Genomic DNA, 20437 nt, shown 5'->3' on the forward strand with positions numbered 1-20437 from the left:
AACATCAAATTAGTATTTGTTGATTTTTTTACTAACGTCCTATGAATTATTTATCTAATTCTTAAATAAGCAGAAAGAAATGACGAAAAACGTATTTAATATCTAAATAAGTTATTTTATTCAAAGAATTAGAATTTGCTCTTGAATGTCAGCGAAAATTTCATAAATCAGTTTTGATAAAATTGAAATATTTCTCCAAACTAATCTCGTTATTAATTCATTCATATTCTTAATCATATTACTTATTAAATGATAGTGATAACTGATTGGTATTGTTTGGCTGCCATTTTGAAAATCGCCATGGTTAGTTCCTCTCTCACTCTCACTTTTATATAATCTCTACCTTGATATATTTGCAAGTGTTGATCTCTGTTTTGACACTATCTGATTTCTGACAAAAGTATGTGTTCTGTTTTCTCGGTCACTTGGATTTTGATTTTAATGAAATTGTGTTCAGTATTTCCAATTTAGTAATTGTTGTGTATATCAGAAAATGTTATTTCAAATTTCATTATATTGCTTTATGGAGGATGAAAGTAAGGAGAACTTTCTCTGTATATCAAAAAGTGTCCAACAAAAGTTATTATATTAGGAGGGCGCCACTGTAGTAATAATGCATGTTGTAAAAATAAAACTTAGAAGTCGGGTAACTATGAGTCGGGACGGCGACTTTGGCTAAATTCAGAAAGTTGATTTTTCCTTCAAATATTTTATAAGTATGAATTTAAGATTATCTTGTAATTTTGCCTTAAGAAATTATTTTTCTTTTCTCATGAGTCTTCACAATTCTTCTCCACAGTTACGATTCTACACTATTGAACTCCAATTCTATCTCTCTGATAGCTTCTTACACTGCATCCAACCATTTTTTCTTTGACCTCATTCTTCTTTTACTTCGTTTTCCTTCTTCAATGACCCTTTTTGCAAATCTATTCTCCGGCATCCTTTTGGTACACCCCAACCGTTTCACTCTTTGAATTTCTATGAAACTTGTTACTGATGGTTATTTATACAGATTTTTCTGTTTTCTGTCAATTCTTCTTCTCCAAAGCCTTTCATGTGTTTTTATTGCACTGAAGATTTTGGAGGATTTTGGAGCTGTGGCGCTCGTTTGTATAGGGGATGTTTTCTTGTTATGCCGTAAAAATTATCGTCGTAAAAACACAGCAACGGATTGTTGTGAAATTTTACATGAAACTTAAAAAAAACTGCATCTGAAACTCATAATTTATTGAAACAAGTGTATGGCAATGTTTGTATGTCACGTTCTCATGTTGTTGAATAGTTTAAGCGTTTTTAAAATGGCCGAAAAGTTGTTGAGACACGTTCGGAACGCTCTTCCACGTCAAAAGCGGATAAAAATATCGAAAAGTTGGTAATCTTGTTCGATCTGACAGTTCGAACTGTCTCTCAAAGGATTGCTAGCTAAGTACAACATCCCTGTGTTAGATCACCCACATTATTCGTCGGATCTTGCAACGTGCGACTTCTAGCTCTTTTCTGTTAAATCTGCTTTGAAAGGAACAAGATTTGAGTCTGTTGCAGCTGCGAAAGAAAAAAATATTATACTGCCAGATTCTAGCTAGGGTCGTTAGTTTAAAATAGAACTTGTGTGTGTAGTGTGTAGTGAAAATATATAAAAATCACTATTCTTTTAATCTGTCCTCGTATTTATTAATTGAAATGAAAATGTATGGCCAATATCAACCTAACCTCGTTGTTTATTGTTTCCGTAGTTTCCTTACTACTTCCAAAGTTTGGCAACGTTGTTTAAATGCATCCCCGTATTCGTTCCGACGTTCATTACTTTGTATAGTGCAAAAATTTTAAGTGCCAAAACAGTTATTTAAGTACAAAAAATCATTTTATTTCAAAATTATATTGTGTATGAGCTACGATGAAACGATTTTAATGATTTTACTAGGACATTATCAATTGTTCATATGAAATGCATTAAATCTCGTTAGAAATAGATTTATGCTTCTTTTTAGAACGGCGACAATTGGTCATATTTTAAATTTAGTTTCCAAAAAAAAACATTATCAGGATGTAATAAAACATACAGATGTTATTGACTATTTATTCAACATATTGGACATATGATTACAAATTTTATAACCTAACAAACTGTACACAATGTTTTACAAAAATATAAATGAAAATGATAAAAATAAATTATGATTTTTGGTTCACAATATTCTGATATTAAATCTACAATTAGTGCATTCGACACAACACAACGACATTCTATTTAAATTCTTCAAAAAATAACATTGTAAACTTAAAATAATTAGTGAAAACTATTCATTTATATTGCTACAAATATAATTTTTATATTTTGATCTTTATAATTTATAATAAAATTTGTTTATTTTGTTTATATTTGTACACCTACTATTGAAATTATCGAAAAATTCTTTGTTGTATAATAGTATACAGTATTATAAATATAATTATTGTTTAAATTTACCAATTCATTTATATATAAAAAGCTTACATGTAAGGCACAATTAAAATGCAATATTATGGCAGCATTAAGATCTTATTATTAATAAAAAAATCTATATAAAACGTAATATGTTCACTTTTTGTGAATTTTTATGTTCCAGCTTGGTTGATAACAGGTTCGTTCAACCTGCTAATCTGGATTGTTCATGGAAACGTTATTGGAAGCATTTGGATGATATTTTCTGCTCATTCTCCGGCTATGCACACAAGTCGGTTGGAGCACAAAACAGAATCAGTCGTATAATGGTAGCCGCCCAGTTGGAATACGTAAACTCTACTGCGCAGAATCGTCACCGTACCAAGGACGGTTTTTTGATGGGTTGGAGCAAACCTAGCAAATACTGTTACCAGAATCAAGCATAGCAGGAAATCGCGCAGAAAATATCATTTAAACGCTTCCAATAACCGTTCCGAGAAGAGGTTTTAACAAACCTATGTTGAAGTAAACTCTTGAATCTTATTAATTTTTCGATTTTAGTTAAATAAAAAGTGAACATCATATATATTTATATCCTGATTTATTTCAAAATCTACAAGTTGCATATAATAATTTCACTATGAAAGTGTTAATTGCTATGTGGAATACGTGATTGGAAATATAATTTCTGATCGTTAAATATGAGACCAATGTAACTAAGAGAGTATCTGCGCCATTATTTATAACATAATCAGATTATAACGGTTCAGTCAACACCTTTGTGAGTAAATGTTTTATGCAAGTTATAGATTTATTGAAAATTATCCGTTATAGTTAATTGATGATTAAATTGCATAAGTACTTTTAAAATGAAATAAAAAATGGTATAAAATAGATATTTAACAAAAAAATACAAAGAAAAATAAATAAATACAAAATAATGAGAAATTACAATCCTCTGTAGCTCCTGAGGGCAAAGATTGTGCTTAAAAGATATAGGGCGGCATTAACAAGTCCAATAATCTGCAAAAAAGATTTTTATCACTAAAATTGTATGTATTCAATAAAGTTTGTGCTAAAGTTTGATCATAATATAAAATAAATACTAATTTTTTTACTACTTACAGCGGCTGCAAAATAAGGTTCGTAATCTCCTCCGTAGTAGTTTTGTCTTTTATGATTTATCTCTGTAACTAGAGTTAAACTAGCGGCTAACACCAAGATAAAAGCAAAACCGTGGTACACCACTTCCTGCAACAATTAATAATGATAAAAAACTGACATTATTAGCTAATATTTTCAATTGTTTTTCAATTCACAGTTATAAAATTTAGGATTACAAGTTATTAAAATTACGTTGTAAATAGAGTTTTCATATATTTGAAATTGATCTCACTTCTTTTATTCGAAAATAATTTTTAAACTGTGTGTTACTTGTTGGAAATAACTGAAAAACCATTCGTTCGAAGGACGGAGAGTAGAGGTATACCAGCGCCATTCTGGGAGGTTTTTGAACTGTTATTTATCACATACAGTTGGACACTATTTCAAGTCCCATATGATATGATGAATATGATACGAAGCAGTTACTGTATTTTAAAATACGATAATTTCAATCTCATCTTAATCTCATCTTAATCATTGTCATTTATTGAATTTTGAAATTATTGCTCCGCTAGCATGTCTGTAGCGGACAATAAATGTCTTTCTGATTTTTTTTTGATATTTGACGCAAGTATTTTCGCTATAAATTAATTTTTATATACTAAAGCGGTTATAGCCGTCCGCCATTGCAGCAGCCATCCTGGGCACCAATCTTTGCTTATTCCTTAAGAATATTTAGCAAGAACCAAATAAATTCCGAAGCGAAAAACTTGTAATCTCAAGTCAATGACTATACGCAAGAGGATAGCACCATAAAAACAATTTTTGCCTGTCGAGCGGTCAAGGACAACGGTCGTGACATATTCATCAGTGCAGAATCGGCAGCGTCTAGTGAGGTTCGGTGCGATTTAACGCACAACCAAAAGTCCGAAAAGCTAGTCGAAGACGACCAGATAATTCACCAAGTAATGAAATTCCTAGGAATCGAGATTTCAGGATTGGGAGACGTAGAGAACGAAGTAAGAGAGACACGACCAGAAACGGTGAAAACCAAAAGAATGATGAAAACAGCAGAGATGAAAGTGCTGCGCAGGATAGTCGGAAAAACCCTACTGGACAGGGAAAGAAGTGAGAACATCAGAAGATTGTGCAAAATAGATGACGTCAACGAATGGGTTCTATCAAGAAAGAAAGAATGTCATGAGCACATAAGTCATGTGGATAACAGCAGACTGGTCAAGATAGCGCGCGATAAATCCCCATAGGGCCGAAGAAGTACCGGCCGACTCAGAAAAAGGTGGAGCGACAGCCTTGAAGCAGGATGGGAGGCAAGGATGTCGAAGATAGAATAGGCGACTACGCCTAATACACGGAAGGAGAAGAAGAAGTTTGATTTGTTAGGTATTTTGAGTATACTATTCCAAAGTCATATCTTTTTAAATGTTTTTCATGATATTTACAAAAGAATTATATTAACGAATACTTAAAACATTTCATTGATATTGATAATGTTCCAATACTACCATACATTTTAAATGAATAACGTTTGACAGTGTACCGATGTGGCGTCTTGAGCTGTCCCCTTGTGCATAGTTATTGATACAAAGTGAATTATTATTATTTTAGGTTATTTCATCAGCCAAAGCACCACTATCTTAATACAACTAAAATTGTATACGATGTTGAACTCTTGAACTTTTTTATAATATCTGTAGCCAACTAATTTGTTAAACAATACATCAATAAAAATATCAAGCGAATGAAGTCATCATGAATGATATAGAAGTAAACAATTTCATTGACCAGTATACAGGCTTTTTATATTATCTGATACTTACTGCTAATATGCGTTATTTCACAGTATGTATTTACTTTTTTTTTGTAAAGTATTGACAACTTACAGACAAGAAGAACAATGGAATTACTTCTTTTACAAATATGATAATAAATATATGGTGTGTTCATGCCGTATATATCATGTAATACTAGAAAAAAAGAACTTCATATTACTCGACTTTGCTGGAATTGTTTGCCTCTATAATTCCAACTTTTTGAGACACTAGCACATTTACCCATGATGTAAAGACTACAATGTGTGCTATAGCGCACTAGCTGGGAAGCAGCCAATGAGAATTCGCTCCCAAAGAGATGCGCAGATCGAGTCGAAAATGTGCCCTCGGTAAGAACACATCTTGTAGTCTTTATATCATGCATTTACCAATAGTGCATTCCACTAAGCTATGAGGACAATCACGTTCACAACCACGATCCCGTTTCGACTTGGTCCAACGCGTTTCCATCGTAAGCCTACGTGGAACGGATTAAGAAGCGATTTGAGCGTTGGAGTGAATAATAACAAATGCCGAAAAAGAAAAAATAAAGCAAAAGCTTGAGAAGGTTATAATTTGTAAGTTATTGATTATTTTAGTGGAGTGTTTAACTAATTTACATTAAAGTAAAATCAACATGCCTTCTGTGGCGATAATAATATATTTGGTGGTACGTGAATTTTGGAAAACTCCGCTAATTCTTTTAACGCCCACTCTCGCCAGCAAGTAAATGTTAGGTGGTCAACCGCTCATTTGAGACAATTTGGAGCTCCGCCTACAATTTGCTCTAATATGGCTTAAAAAATATTCTTTTTGTTAATAGAGGTTTGACGATTTTATATGGTTTTCTTAATGTTTAGTGGGTAGTTTCCAAAAAATCGATCTCAGTTTTTATCTTAAAAATGTTTCTAACTGGAATTTTACTTTTTAACTTTTACATTGTGAGTTCTCGGTTATCGATCCTATATGTAATGCTCTAATTTCTCTACCTATAATTTGAAGAATGTTCTATGTAGGTATACCGCGTGAAAAAAAAATTGTTGGTCTTCATTAAAAGAAGATGTTGTTATGGGAAAGAAATATATTTATTTTGAGTGTATAAGCAACAGCCTTCTTAAAATACTGATATTGACTCATCCTATTATATCCTACAATGTTGTATAATGTATAATTTTTCTGATTATCAATCCTAAGCCCCCAATGTCTGGTATGATATTTCATAATACGAGGGTTGCTACTAAATTTTGAGATAGACAATTGGATACTGCTACTATTGTTTTTCAAAATATTGTCTAGACAGATCAAAACACTTTTGCATGCGTTTGAACCAATTGAACCAATCCGATTGAGGTACCTCCAAAACATGTGATTTTAACGCAACAATCTAGTTTAGAAAAATATTGAACTCGCAATTTATTTTTTATCTGCGGGAATAAGAAGAAATCATTGGTGCCAAATAACGTACGAAAGATGACCCATGAATTCGATGTTTTGACTGTTCAAAAATGTTTTTCTTTGAACTGATGTGTGAGAACTCACATTGTGGAGAATGATTCATATTCTGCAATATTTGACGTGCGCTAACCACTTTTATCGAATTTGGCTCGTCTTGAAAGTAGATTGTTGCTTAGTTTCGGAATCATATACATAGATCTATGATTCGTCACCTGTCACCATCTTATAGACGTCTTTTGAAGCACCGTGATTGAATTTTTTCGACATGTCTGAACACTAATCGGCACGAATGTTTTTTTGAGCGATTGTTCAAAGCGAAAAAAACTTTTCGACAGTTAAATGTTGATGCAATATTGAATGTATGCGAGAGGAACTAATGCCCAAGTATGCCTAAATCAGTTTACGCAAGTGCGACCACATTTGAATTTGGAAAACCAGCGAAGAGATGTTTCATCACCAAAAGTTGAAGCGAGATGATTGCACACTGTTGTTGATTTAAACCATTTTATATTATTTTGGGCATTATGGAACACAAAATTGTCCAAATTTCTTAAATGAAATATTATACTTACGTAAATTGTTTTTGAGATAATTGAAGCAGTCGAGATAGATATTAAACACGACGTCAATAATAAAAATGTTCCTACTAAGAATGTAACAGCCATAAGGAGAAAGAATATTTCTGGTGAGTATACCAAACGTATGTATTTGTTAACATAGTAACTCACTATGCCCACGGTGACTATTCCTAGAATCTGGAACAGAAAATAGATTGTTAAAGACTCATATTCTAAATAATATTCAGAAACTATGTTAGAAAGTTTCAATACTATTTAGGAACTATTAGGAGATTGGAATTATTATATATTAGGAAAAAAAGATATCAACTCAGTAGCTTTAAATGGAAATTTCTTGGCTACTTATATATCAATTTTTGTTACAGGAAAAAATTTTGACCATGAGAATGACATAAAACAGTTTTGCTCTAATTTTTTTTTCAAAAAGTTCGTGATATCTCATTCAATGTACGGATGTTAAAACGTTTCCCTTTTAGTACATTTTTTATTTTCTTGAAAAGTCAGAAGCCATATGGTGCTAAATCTGGTGAAAATGATGGATGTAAACAGACAGACAAAGTTTTAACTGCTAAAACTCTCGAATCAAAAACTACTTGTGGTACGACGCATTTTTATTATAAAGAAGAAAGTCGTTGGTCCATTTATAAAGTCTACTTCCTCACACATCGTGTCACAAATTTCCCGACTTTTTAAAGACTATATGACAGTTGTAAAGAGTCTTTAAAGTTACTAAATTGTTGCTAAAGACAGATTTTAACATTTAGTGAGCTTCCTTGTTACTTATTTTAAATTGGAACCAAATTTAATGTTAATGTTTATACAGGATTCTTATCCAACGGGAACTACCGCTTTTACCAAAGCGGCTAATTAAACTGAAATGGGTTCAAACTTGACTTTCTGGATTCAGTCCATTAATTTATGTTGGTAAGAGTGAAAGTACATTGGTCCATTTATGAAAATGTTCTTTTCTTCTCTCTTTCTAATTTTTTATGCTTCACAGACGAGAGTGTGAAAGGACACTAGATCTTTTTTTTGACTTATGCTAACTATTAAATATCTCCTTCTTTCTCTCTTAGTATTTTTACACTCATCTGTGGTCCATTTATGTTTAATACTCCTAATTAATTCTCGGAATTATATATTTCTCAAAATATTTTTATCTTGATATGGTATTTTTTAGTATATCGATAGAAACGTTTTAAAAAAATATGAACGTTTTCAGCTTCTTTAGCAACGTGCTGAAAGCATGTGATGGAATAATACGATTTTACGTTCTATTGCTTCAGTTTCTCTAAAAATACTCAACTAACTCGTGAGAAGGTTATGATATTTTTAATTTTTGTGGAGCGGTTTCATACTATTAACATATTCCTATATTATGTGTAGCTATAGGTTTTATCTTCATATATACGTCTGTTGATAAAATATCTAATTTAACAGTTGTATATAAACAGATGGGTTCACCCGATAAATCTTCATTGATTATATATTCTTTCGACGTATGATTCAAGGTAACTTGCTTATAAAATTGTTTCGTTGTAAGTAGGTCAATGTGACCAATGTTCATCAACGCGAAAATAGCTCATTACATAAAACGAGTTGTAGGTGTGCCGTCGTATCATACGTTCACCAATATTATTATTCAAAAATTATAATTATTAATTGTGCTATCGTTGTGGGATGAATATTTTGTAGCATCTTTTATGTATTGTTGTATTTTTTATTATCCTATATTATTCCTATGAGGTCTGGCAATTCCGTGACGAGACTGATGCTGTTAAAGTTATTCGGTGACACCATGATGTCCTTTGAAATAATTCCTTTCTGCTGTAGCAATTTTTCCAGGCGCTGTTGTTGAATGTCTTCAATAAAATGACGGTCCTGAACTTTCAGCATCATATGGCCACTTTCAAAAGCATTAAAACATCATTCCATTAGATGCATTACCTACAAGCTTATATTTAGGTAGTACCTGTTTCTTTAATTGTTTTTTCACGTAAAAAATAATGTTCAATATTTTTTTCTCTATATTTACTTAATAATGGAAACAGTTTCCTACACATGAGGATCAGCACTAATCTTTCAAAATATTGTTGAATCAGATCAACACACTTTTGCAAGAGTTTGAACCAATTGAACTATTCCGATTGAGGTACCTTCAAAACATGTGATTTTAACGCAAAAATCAAGTTTAGAAAAATATTTATCTCGCAATTTATTTTTTATCTGAAGAAAGTGATGTGTGAAAGCTCGCGATGTCTTGGTGGAGAATGTTTCATATTCTGCGATTGGTTTTTCTGATTTTTTGCAAACATGTCCAACTTCAGCTTTCTGCTATAACTTTTTTTCCAGACGCTGTTGCTGAATTCTGACTGGTTGTCTGAATGTCTTCAATAAAATGACGGTCCTGAGCTTCCAGCACCATAATGTCACTTTCAAAAGCATAAAAATATCATTCCATGAGATGAATCACCTACATGCTTATATTTCATTAGGAAGCATTGTGTAAAATTATGTGTAGTAAAATGAGGTAGCAATAACAGAGACAAAATTAGTTTCTATCGTCTACTTGCAGTTCTTAATTACAAAAATAAAAAAAACTTACATTAAATTTCAGGTTTCAGAAGAAAAAAATGGTTTTTAATGAATGTGAATTAATCTTTATATTTGCCTTTTGCGGTTTGTATCAATCGCAACTTTCGGATTCTCTGCCTCTAAATTCACAACTATTCATCTTTGAGTCTAAAAACTCTGCTTTATACATAAAAATAACTCAACAAATTCAAAACACGAAAAAATGGTTAAAAAGCTCTATCGAAAATAAGAAAAATTGCAACAAAGGCGTTGACGTATGTTTACACTACAAGAATTTTCTTAGGTTATATTATGAAATAACCAAATGTAATCCAGCAATAATTTTTTCCGGCCTAGGAAGTCACTATTCTTCTATTTTAAATGGAAATTAATTATTTCAATCATTTTATATTTGTAAATATTGAGAAAATTATATGTAAACGCATTACGTACAATGTGTTAGGTTTACAAAATATGTGAAACTAATTTATTATTAATATTAACAAATAAATAATAGCTCGAGAATCTAAAAAAACTACGTTAATAGCAAACAAACTAGACGTTTTTTTGCTTTTGCTATTAATAATATTAATATTTTTTTCAAAACTTCAAATTGTTGCGAAGTACCATTTAATGAAAATGTGATGCAAAACAGGAGCAAGATATCAATCTCAAATATCTCGTTAAATTGAAAAAAAAAACTCCGACTGAGTGCTATAAATTGTTGCCAAAGGCCTATTGGGACAATTCCCTATGTCGTGCGCATCTTTTTGAGTGGTGTAAGGGCTTTAGTGAGGGCCGAGAGAACACTGAAGATTACCAGCGCCCAGGTCTCCCTGTGCCTGCTTCAACAGTAACCAAAATCAACCAAAGTGTGCGTGCAAATCGTCGAATGAACATCAGGATGATTGCTGGAGTTGTAAACGCCGATAAAGAAACGTTTAGAAAAATTTTACACGAGGAATTACACATTCTGGCGCCTGACCAAAATTATTTGGCCAATAAGCGCACTCCAATGCTCGAACACCCGCCTTACTCACCAGATTTGGCATCGTGCGACTTTTTTTTGTTTCCGAAGATAAAATCTGCTTTAAAAGGGATCCGATTTGAGTCGATGGGAGCGGTAAAGAAAAAAACTCCTAAAGGCGCTCACCAAAGAAGACTTCGATCAATGGAAAACACGTGTGGAAAGGTGTGTGACGAGGAGAGGGAGGTATATTGAAGGGGAGCATTCGAATGTAGAATAATTTTTATAATAAAACTCTTTTTCGTAAGGAGTCTCGTTATTTAATAGCCAGACCGCGTATTTAGCTCAATAGTTGATTTAAGTTAATTCATTCAATATTAATTTTTTAATTTTAATTTTTGTGAATAAAATTTTTTAAAAATAGTTTTTCGGGAGTAAAACCAGTAATTGGGGTACTTGTTGCGCTTTAATTGGAGTTATTATAAAATTATCGTGTAAAGCACACCACAATACAATATCTTTTAATTATCACTCTACGCTTACTTCAATTTTTAGTTTGGTTTACTATTGAATCGTGTTTTTTATATTTTTAAACTTCTATTTATTCTTATTCAAAGTCTGTAACTTATCCAAGAAATAGGAAAATTGTGCACCTGTTACCTTCGTCTGATAAGATAGTTCAAGCCCTTGAACACGTTCCTTGGTATTTGATATAAAGCACTACCAAAAATCCTTCACCCTGGTTACCTGATCAAAATCATACTGAACTGTTTACATTACCACTTCACCATCATTCACAATTACACTGTATGATACTATTCTATTCTTTCATGTAATTGTTTATTGTAAACAACTGCCTTTTCGCAGAACTTTTTTCCACATTTTGTTTTTGGAAAAGTTTTCTTATATAAGTGACTTCATGTGATCGAAACTTTTGGGTTACAGGGTAGTTTTAAAATATACACAGTGTATACGAAAACACCACCAAATCATTAAAAATAATTAGAAAGATAGCTTGGCAGCGACAGATAAATATTTACTACACAAAGCGCCAGGTGGGTGGAAATACATGACGCAATAAATGTTTTCTTCCAAAATTTAAAACTTTAAAATTCTAAATTCGAAAATGTAGTAACAGTCACGTATGGAACACGTGGATTTTTGGTCTCACACACATGTTTATGCAAGTTTAGATTTATAGACATTTCAAATGGATTTTATGATTGGAGTGTATCGTCAATATTTACAAAAATAGTATTACATTCTAAACATTTTGGCAATATTAGGGGAGCGCACAATATTTCAACGAATATTTTTTTGAATTGAAGCTTTACTCCTTTAATACATAACTGTTAAGTTAAGGTCCACACTTAAATTGTTTGTTCTTATATATAGGAGTGCACAATAATAAAGAAAAGTAAACTTACATTCAGAACACCAAGTGGAGTAAATAGCTGATGAAAATATTTACATAGCCGCAGTATTTCCTTTTCCTTTCAGAATATTTCTTTCATCGATTCATTGCGACATTAAATTACAGACCTCAAGACCTATAACTAAGTGGCAACAGAAGCGACACAACAATATTTGCAGCCAATATATAAAACATAGGAGCGTGCTTAGCGGGTGACAGATACGACGTGTTGGTGCGTTTCGAGCATATTTCGAAATTTCAAATTATTTTGTAATTTAACGCTGTTGTTGTTCGCAAAGTACAGCTTCTGCCGATGGTGTCGCCAGCGCCAATTCTCGGCCCGCGCCAGTGGCAGTGTTTCCCCAATGAGATTAGTTTTTGAAAGTTCTGGGTACTGGTTACTGGTGCAGTGTTTCGTAAAGATGGTGGAATTCACTATACAGAGGCCTTTCCATTGAATAATGTTTTTTTAACTTATTTTCTTTTAAAATAAGCATAGGTAAGCACGAAACTATCTAGAAGCATTAGCTTCCATCTTTTCTCTTTTGAGATCATAGTGAGAGCGATTTCAAGAATTAACGATGGCCTTTAACTCATGTCACCCGCAAGGCGAGTCCACGGAGTCCAATTTACAACATTCAGGCTCACCAAGCGTTCCGCATAAAAGAACCTCTATGAGGTTTCAGCATTAATTGAAATTAATGTTATAGCTTTGCATTCATTATTCTTCTACCTAACAATCCAATATATTGTCAATTTGATTAAGGTCTGGAGAACATGATGGCTAATCAATTGCATTTCAGTCATCGTCCTTTAGAAGGGTATTTCGATTAGAGGGTGAGAGGTTAAATTATCGTAAATAATCCATACGCATTCAAAGCACAACTAAATATATTAGCATCCACAAAAATTATTGCAAACTAGACGTGAAATTAAATCACTCTCTATGTTTTTTTTCCGACATCTAGTTTTTCTCCTTCTTCCATCAAGTGAATGAATACAAAATCGATTTTCATCTGTGAACAGACGTCTTATAGTCGGGAGCTCATTCTGAGGTCGCTGAAGCATCGGAACTTTTTTCTTTTTGGTGCAACTTCTCTTTTCTTCTAATGGCTCTATCATGTACTTCGAACCTCTTCTAGGAGGTTAGCTATCTGTGGAGCTATTCAGTCTCTATTTATTAAAGATTTCAATTTAATATACCGTCGCAGATGTTTGCGACCTTCTCCTTTCTTTCTTATTAAGCTTTCCGGTTTTCATCAACAATCCAACCACTTTCCTAATAAAGTTTGCTGAAATGGGTCAAATGGGAAAAAATGAAATTCTGTATCTTCTCGTATATTTACCGGTGTGCATATTATAATTAGCGTAACATTTCTATATTCGATAAACGTATTTGACCTCTAAACATAAACTTTGACTCTGTGTTAATTGTTTTAAAATTAATAATGGAATTTCCATTTAGTTATAATTAGAACAAACATACCAGTTCGGCTAATTTTAGTAATCCTGGCCATGATTTCAAATATCCTGAATTGATGATAATAGCTGAGGTAGTTGTTGTTGTAGTTGTCCTAGTTACCGTTACTGTGTGGGACATTGCGACTTCTTATCTGAAAAACAGAACAAAAGGATGTCAAATTCCTAATTTACTTGTTAACTTCAAGAAGCACCAAAACTTGATATCTGTTATGTAGTTGAGTATTTCTGTAACGTTAGAATTCAGATGGAATTTTTACTATGTAATAGAATATTATATGTGGTCGGTGAGTATATACATGACGGTCATTGAAGCATGTGCCAAACAGGAAAATTCCCTGAAGACATCAGTTAACCGGAAAAAATGAGAAGTAGATAGTTGGTTGTTGAGAAGCTTCACCATACATCGCATCAATAATCTTGATTACAGTTTTTAAAGCTGTGTTGAGATCATTTGTGAAGGTAGCTTTGGCCTGGTAATCTGCTGTTTTGTTTCCATTATGAGAAGGAAGCCAGAGAAGATAGTTAAGTAGATGTCATGCATGTTTTGGACTAGTGGGTGGTCAGTGAAAATAGTTTTAATAAGCTGAATGAAGAAAAGAGAATTTGTACATGTGGCAATATGTTTCTAGGGGCGGTAGATGTAACAAAAATTCGCCTGCTTAACTAATACACGTCAAAGGTGATCGGAAGGAACCCGTTAGTTATTACACAACCGAAACTGGTGTTAGTTTTGAAAACATCGGTATTGAGGGAGAATTTTTTTTAATAGAATTTATAGAAATGCTTTCATCACAAGTATTATTGAAGATGAGTAATAGGGAGGTTAATTAGTGTAGTAAAGAGCGAGTGAACAGTTTTAGAGAAGATGAGGAGAATCGAGAAGTTATTGTTGTCTTAAGGTGAGGGGTGGCTAATTAGCTTCAGCTTAAATGTTGGTAGCAGAGCCACAGGGCAAGATATCAAGGAGATATTGTGAACAGAATTTGATATTCAGCTTTAGATTTGAGAATATATTAATAGATAAAAAAATCCGTAACCAATCTTATAACTAGGTTACTCATGACTTTCACTGAATTAAACAAGAAATAAAAGTCGTTTTGGATGACAATAAGTACCTTGGATGACATCCAAGGTAAATTATTTACAGCTGCTAGCGTTCCTAATACGCGATCGAACAAAAACGCCACTAAAGAAAATTAATAAATTTCTTAAAGAAAAACCAGATCATCCATTTCTTCTGACCATAGTGAGTCGCCAAAAACGATTATCATATCATTAATCTTGGGTAAAATGGAAGTTACCGAACGAATGAGTTACATTCCATGAAAATTGTAGATTCAAAAAATTACAACGAAGCTCTTTAGTCAATATACCTGCCAACAAAACAAAGATATTTAGATCATTTACCATGTCAAGTGGATTTTGTAGAAAATGTCTTTTAATGCGACCACCTCACGGAACATCAAACTCTTTATTTAACAGAAAGATACTTTACAAAATGTTTAATTAAGCTGTTATGGGAAAACAAATTGGAGTGTTGTTAAAACTGGTTAGGTCCGGTTAAGTTAGGTAGTGACATCAAAGCTGTGATAAAACTAGGAAACTAGGAGTGTGGAAATAAACCGCAGTTGTCGAAGGTTGTATCAACGACAATATGAATAAGAAGTTAGAATGAGAAAGAAAAGTAATTAACAAAAATAACTGTACCATACAAAGTTTTAAGAATATTAGTACAGCTACTACAAGTACTACTTTTAGATGACGGGTAACCCCTCTTAATAACTGCAGTGATATTTTCATATAAAGTATAATATTCGTGAGTAATGGCTATTACTGATTAATTGAATAATATACTATTAATCGTAAGATAAATTATAGCATCTTGTCGGCATAATTATCAGAATGTTAACTAATAATACAACATCGAAAGTAGACAAATAATGTCGTCTAACTCCCGGCCGCCATTTTGTAATACTACGCAAAATGGTTAGTTCAGTACGGTTTTGCTTGTGTCCTAAGGGCAACATGTGCTATTTTGAGAAATAAAGTACTTGCAACTATAGTTTATTATAAAAAGCTTTCTACTATAATAGTCACTGCTTTAGGGAAATTCATCAATCAGAATCCGAAAGGTGAGGACCTGGAACTGATATTGTACAGTGATGGCTGTACTTACCAAAACAGGAATGTGGTATTATCCAACGCCTTGATCAATTTTAGTATGATGTCTGAGGTAACTATTATACAAAAATTCTTAGAGATAGGACGCACACAAATTGACTGTGATAACATTCACTCTGTTATAGAAAGAGGATTGAGACCCAAAAAAATTAGTGTACAACCAGATTATGCATGTGGCTGAAGTTGCTAATAAAAAAATCCATAAGAAGTCGAATATCATTATCATCATTGATTAATATAATATCAGTGATTAATACAAGAGTTCTGAGGTATACATTTCATGGAAAGATTGCTTATAAATTGAGATATGCTAATACCGACTGGGAAGAGCTCCTAATCAGTATGAAAAAAATGTATGCCATTCCTTGACATAACATTCCTTAATTAGATTCGGCAAGACTGAAAATAAAGAAAGAAAGAAATACTTGCAATTACAAATACGATGGGAAATTTTTATGACGATTTACCTCATTTTTAAAACTCGACATTACATTCATTATATGGGAGCGTTCCTATTCTATATATTGTATAAGAACATATGTATGTAAATAACATTTTACAAAAGTTTGTGCCATTGTTCCTTTGGCGTGAGTAGAAACTTGAAGTTAATTGATTCTTAAGCTACACGGTACCTAAGACTTATCAAAGTTCTCTGTTTTTAATTTCTTGAGATAATTAATAAAAATGATAAAGAAGTTTAAAACTAAAGGTTGTGCCTAAATAAACAATAATACTAAGAATTATGTTGAAAATTTTAGTTGTATGCAAAATGATAAAAAGAATAAAAAGTCCTAGCTCCACCCGCACCCAAATAAGGTTGGATCCTGCATCAAACAAAAGTTCGTAAGTCCCGTTTATTAATAATATAATTTGCAGCTTTAGAAAGAAATGGTAAAATTGAATTCCTTGATATTTATTACTACTAGATTCAAAATTGCTCTCAAATAATTCCCAGGCATAGTAAAAATAAATAATTTCTACTTGCTCCTGTAAAGTTGGCCTAAAAAAAGTTAGGCATTCTGATAATTAGGCCGAAGATATCTGTATTTTTAACAATAAACACTACATAAAAGCGTATCTAACCTTTTGAATATCCTCCAAAGGTTTTATGATCGAAGAAATGATTATACCGCTTTATAGAAGAATTTTTACCTTCTTCACAGATGGTCTGCGATCCATCGCTAGTTATTTTGAATTACAAAATACTCAAAAATAAATTTCAAAAGCTTTTTATATTTTAAGTAGATATTTTATCGCGTTTTGACCTCATTTGAGGGTAGCCCTCAAAACAATGTTTTAAATGGTAGTTGCGAATATATAATAACAAGATCTAATAATATCAAATTTTCGGTTTAAAAGCTTCACTACACTTTATTATCGTCCATATATCTAATTAATATAAATAAGTAGTATAAACACATACGCTAAAATTATTTGTGACCTTAATAACAAGGATTAGTTGAAAATTCGTTATGTATTATTTCGAATCTGTATTCCAGTTTACAAATCCAAGTAATATTGATCTAAAAATAATTTTAAATCGTATCGATTTTTATCCAAACTAAATTAAATTGTAAAAACAAAGTTACGTCAAAGTTCGAAATATCCAAGCTTCGACTTGAGAATAAGTCTGCTTAGTTTAACGGTCAATGCTTACATTAGCGTAGCTTAAATATAAAAAAACTCAGTTATTTTACTTAACGACAATATTCCTTACTATAAAATTTATATCAGAGTTTGATAGTTCCATTTAAACTATTTAACCATATTTTGTTGCGAGAGAGCAGTGGCGTAACTAACTACAGGATAGCACAAGTCGACAAAATGGGAAAGGACCCCGAGTCAGAATAGAATCCCAAGTCCCAACATTACACGTTTAGAGAAAAAATAGTTTTGTCTTTACTTTATTCAAGTTTCCTACTTAGTTGTATACACAAGTAGCCAAATGTATTAAAATATCAATCCATTTGTAAAATAATGATAATGACAGAACTAAATACACCTCCAAACATTTGTATTTGCTCGGCATGTCTTGGGTTGTCTCGCCGCACTACAGACTTCACTTGCACTCGCCCGTTCCCTACCTTTTTTATTTCCATGATTACCACTTGGTAGTTACTTCTATTGAGTATTGCAAAATCACTTTGGAAAGATAAAGAAAACAAGATGCAGTAAACATGTAGCACCCGAGGAAAAATGGAAGAAATAACAATAAAAAATATTAAACGTAGAAACGGATACAGATCAAATGAAGAATACTATCAAGAAACTCGAGACAGACCTATCTCATTCAGCGGTTAAAAAGATAAAACGACACATTAATTTCCTCTTTTAGCGAACTAAATTGATAACAAAGGTTTTATCGTCCAATTAAACAGTAATTTTATACCTCAAAAGGAAGTATTGAAACTAGTATCAGATGGATAACAGTATCCATACCATATATACGTTTACATAGAGCATATTAATTATTTACTTTTTGAATCTAAAATAAATTATGTAGAAATGCACAATAATAAGTTCATACAAAGTGTAGCATTATATTTTAGTCAAAACTACTTAGGGTAATTTTATACTTTCGCGGCTCTAGAAAATCGAAAAATCATCCGATTTCGATGAATTTTTTTTAAAAAACTTCGTTTTTACGGCAGATTTATGGAAAAAATATGGGAAATATCTCACCTGGATATGGGTTTTATGACTTTAAATGTGATCATAAACGCATTTCTTGTGACATAAGATACAAACATTGAGAAATATTTGTTTATTCATTTTTTAATTGTAAAAACATGATAAATCAACATTTTTGTATATTTTTTTTTTCAATTTGTTCGGTTTTTGTGTAGATTATGAATGAAAGGAAATATAACAACATTTGATTATTTGGAAAAAAGTTAAAGCCCTGAAACCAATATAAGGTTTCATTTTTTTTATTCCCATAATTTGTTTCGTGAATCTGTCGTAAAAACGAAGATTAAAAAAAATTCATCAAAATCAGATGATTTTTCGATTTTTTAGAGCTAAAAAACGAGGGAACCGCGAAAGTATAAAATTACCAAAACTAGAAAATAATGTTTCTTTAATATCGATTTTTTATCTAAATGGATTAAAGACAAGAAAGTTTTGAACAACCTTGACATTTTTAATGCATAAATTCTTTTATTCGAAATTTATTAATTTCCATCGAAATTTTAAAAAAAACGACTTACATAAAACTCCTCACAATAATTTTAACACTAAAACGTATCAGTAGCACAAAAATAAAACCTGACTCACGACTGCGATAAACCACTTGGATCAATAAGATTTATTTTTATACTTTATTTGCTTTTCGCGTAATATTTTGAGATCTTTATCAATTTAAGTAAGACATTTACAACATAAAAGTTATCTAATGATACTTTTTTATAATGATTCAACTCACCTGTTATTATTGGAACGCGATGTTTTGTTTATTAACCAACTTACCGGCCAAGAGCGCGAGTTAACTGCACCGCGGCGGCGTATTCTGCAATCGTAATCGTTGACTCGAAAGCGAGACGTCGGCTGTGTTTAAATAAAATTATTACATTTGATTCAAGGCGGGACGATTATGTCATTCGGAACGAATCCAGTTTCCGAAGGAAACACAGGTAGGTGTTCATATGGTGGGCATAAGACATTAATTTCTCTCGCCATTTAATCAGAAATTTCTTTCGTCTACTACTATTCAATCATATTTTAAACATTCAACTATTTTTGAACAAGTACTAGTATCTTAGTATCCAAAAATCGGATAAGATTATTTACGAACCCAATATCAAGCTTCTGTACTGCTCTGTATCAACTGATTGACCGAATGAGTACAATTCATTATTGTTATTAAGAGGAATGATGTCCATTGAATAATTTTGACATCAAATTACGACCAAAATATTGTAAAGTTTGTGTTGAAAAGATAAATTCAGATAGTGAGGATGAATTAGCATGTACACCATAAGTTCATCGCTCAAAAAATCTGAAAAACCAATAAAAAGGTATAGAAAAAATTTTTAAGATTCGTGTAGCAGTAAGAACATCAAGTCATTGTTTATAGAAACTGTATTTTTAGCATATTTTAGCAAACTTATCACTAAATATAAATCATCGTTTCTATGTACTTTCTACTCCATGCTAAAAAGGGCACTCAACATAAATACACAAGACGACACTGCCATTGCCACCAGGAATATTCAACCACCGATGGTAATACGACGACTTCGGGTAACTGAGCCGAATCGGCAACTTGTGTACAATGTGGAAGATTCGCATCAACGCAGAAAAGATTCCTCCGAAAGATTCTTTCAAAAAAAGAGCGAGGTATAAAATGATAAAGTAAAAATCGCGTGGGAAAAAATATACTTGGGGATAATCCAGGATCAAGGAATGATATTCATGCATCAATGGACG

The 20437-nt window shown here is 32.1% G+C and overlaps 1 protein-coding gene across 2 annotated transcripts; it reads right to left on the bottom strand.

Annotated features, from left to right (window-relative positions):
- Nucleotides 1-2066: 2066 nt before the first annotated feature.
- LOC130898652 (CKLF-like MARVEL transmembrane domain-containing protein 8) lies at nt 2067-19563 on the bottom strand. Of its 2 annotated transcripts, none has more exons than XM_057808082.1 (5): nt 19434-19563; nt 13833-13959; nt 7386-7568; nt 3551-3676; nt 2067-3448 (listed from the first exon to the last, which is right to left on the bottom strand). In XM_057808082.1, exons 2-5 carry the CDS (start codon nt 13944-13946, stop codon nt 3374-3376), a joined length of 498 nt encoding a protein of 165 aa, XP_057664065.1. In that variant the 5' UTR covers nt 13947-13959; nt 19434-19563; the 3' UTR covers nt 2067-3373. The 2 variants fall into 2 exon arrangements, with proteins under 2 accessions (XP_057664065.1, XP_057664066.1); XM_057808083.1 differs by having other exon boundaries at nt 19219-19470.
- Between the last annotated feature and the right edge of the window lie 874 nt (nt 19564-20437).

The sequence above is a fragment of the Diorhabda carinulata genome, chromosome 10, assembly GCF_026250575.1.
Source record: "Diorhabda carinulata isolate Delta chromosome 10, icDioCari1.1, whole genome shotgun sequence".
Lineage (NCBI taxonomy): Eukaryota > Metazoa > Arthropoda > Insecta > Coleoptera > Chrysomelidae > Diorhabda > Diorhabda carinulata.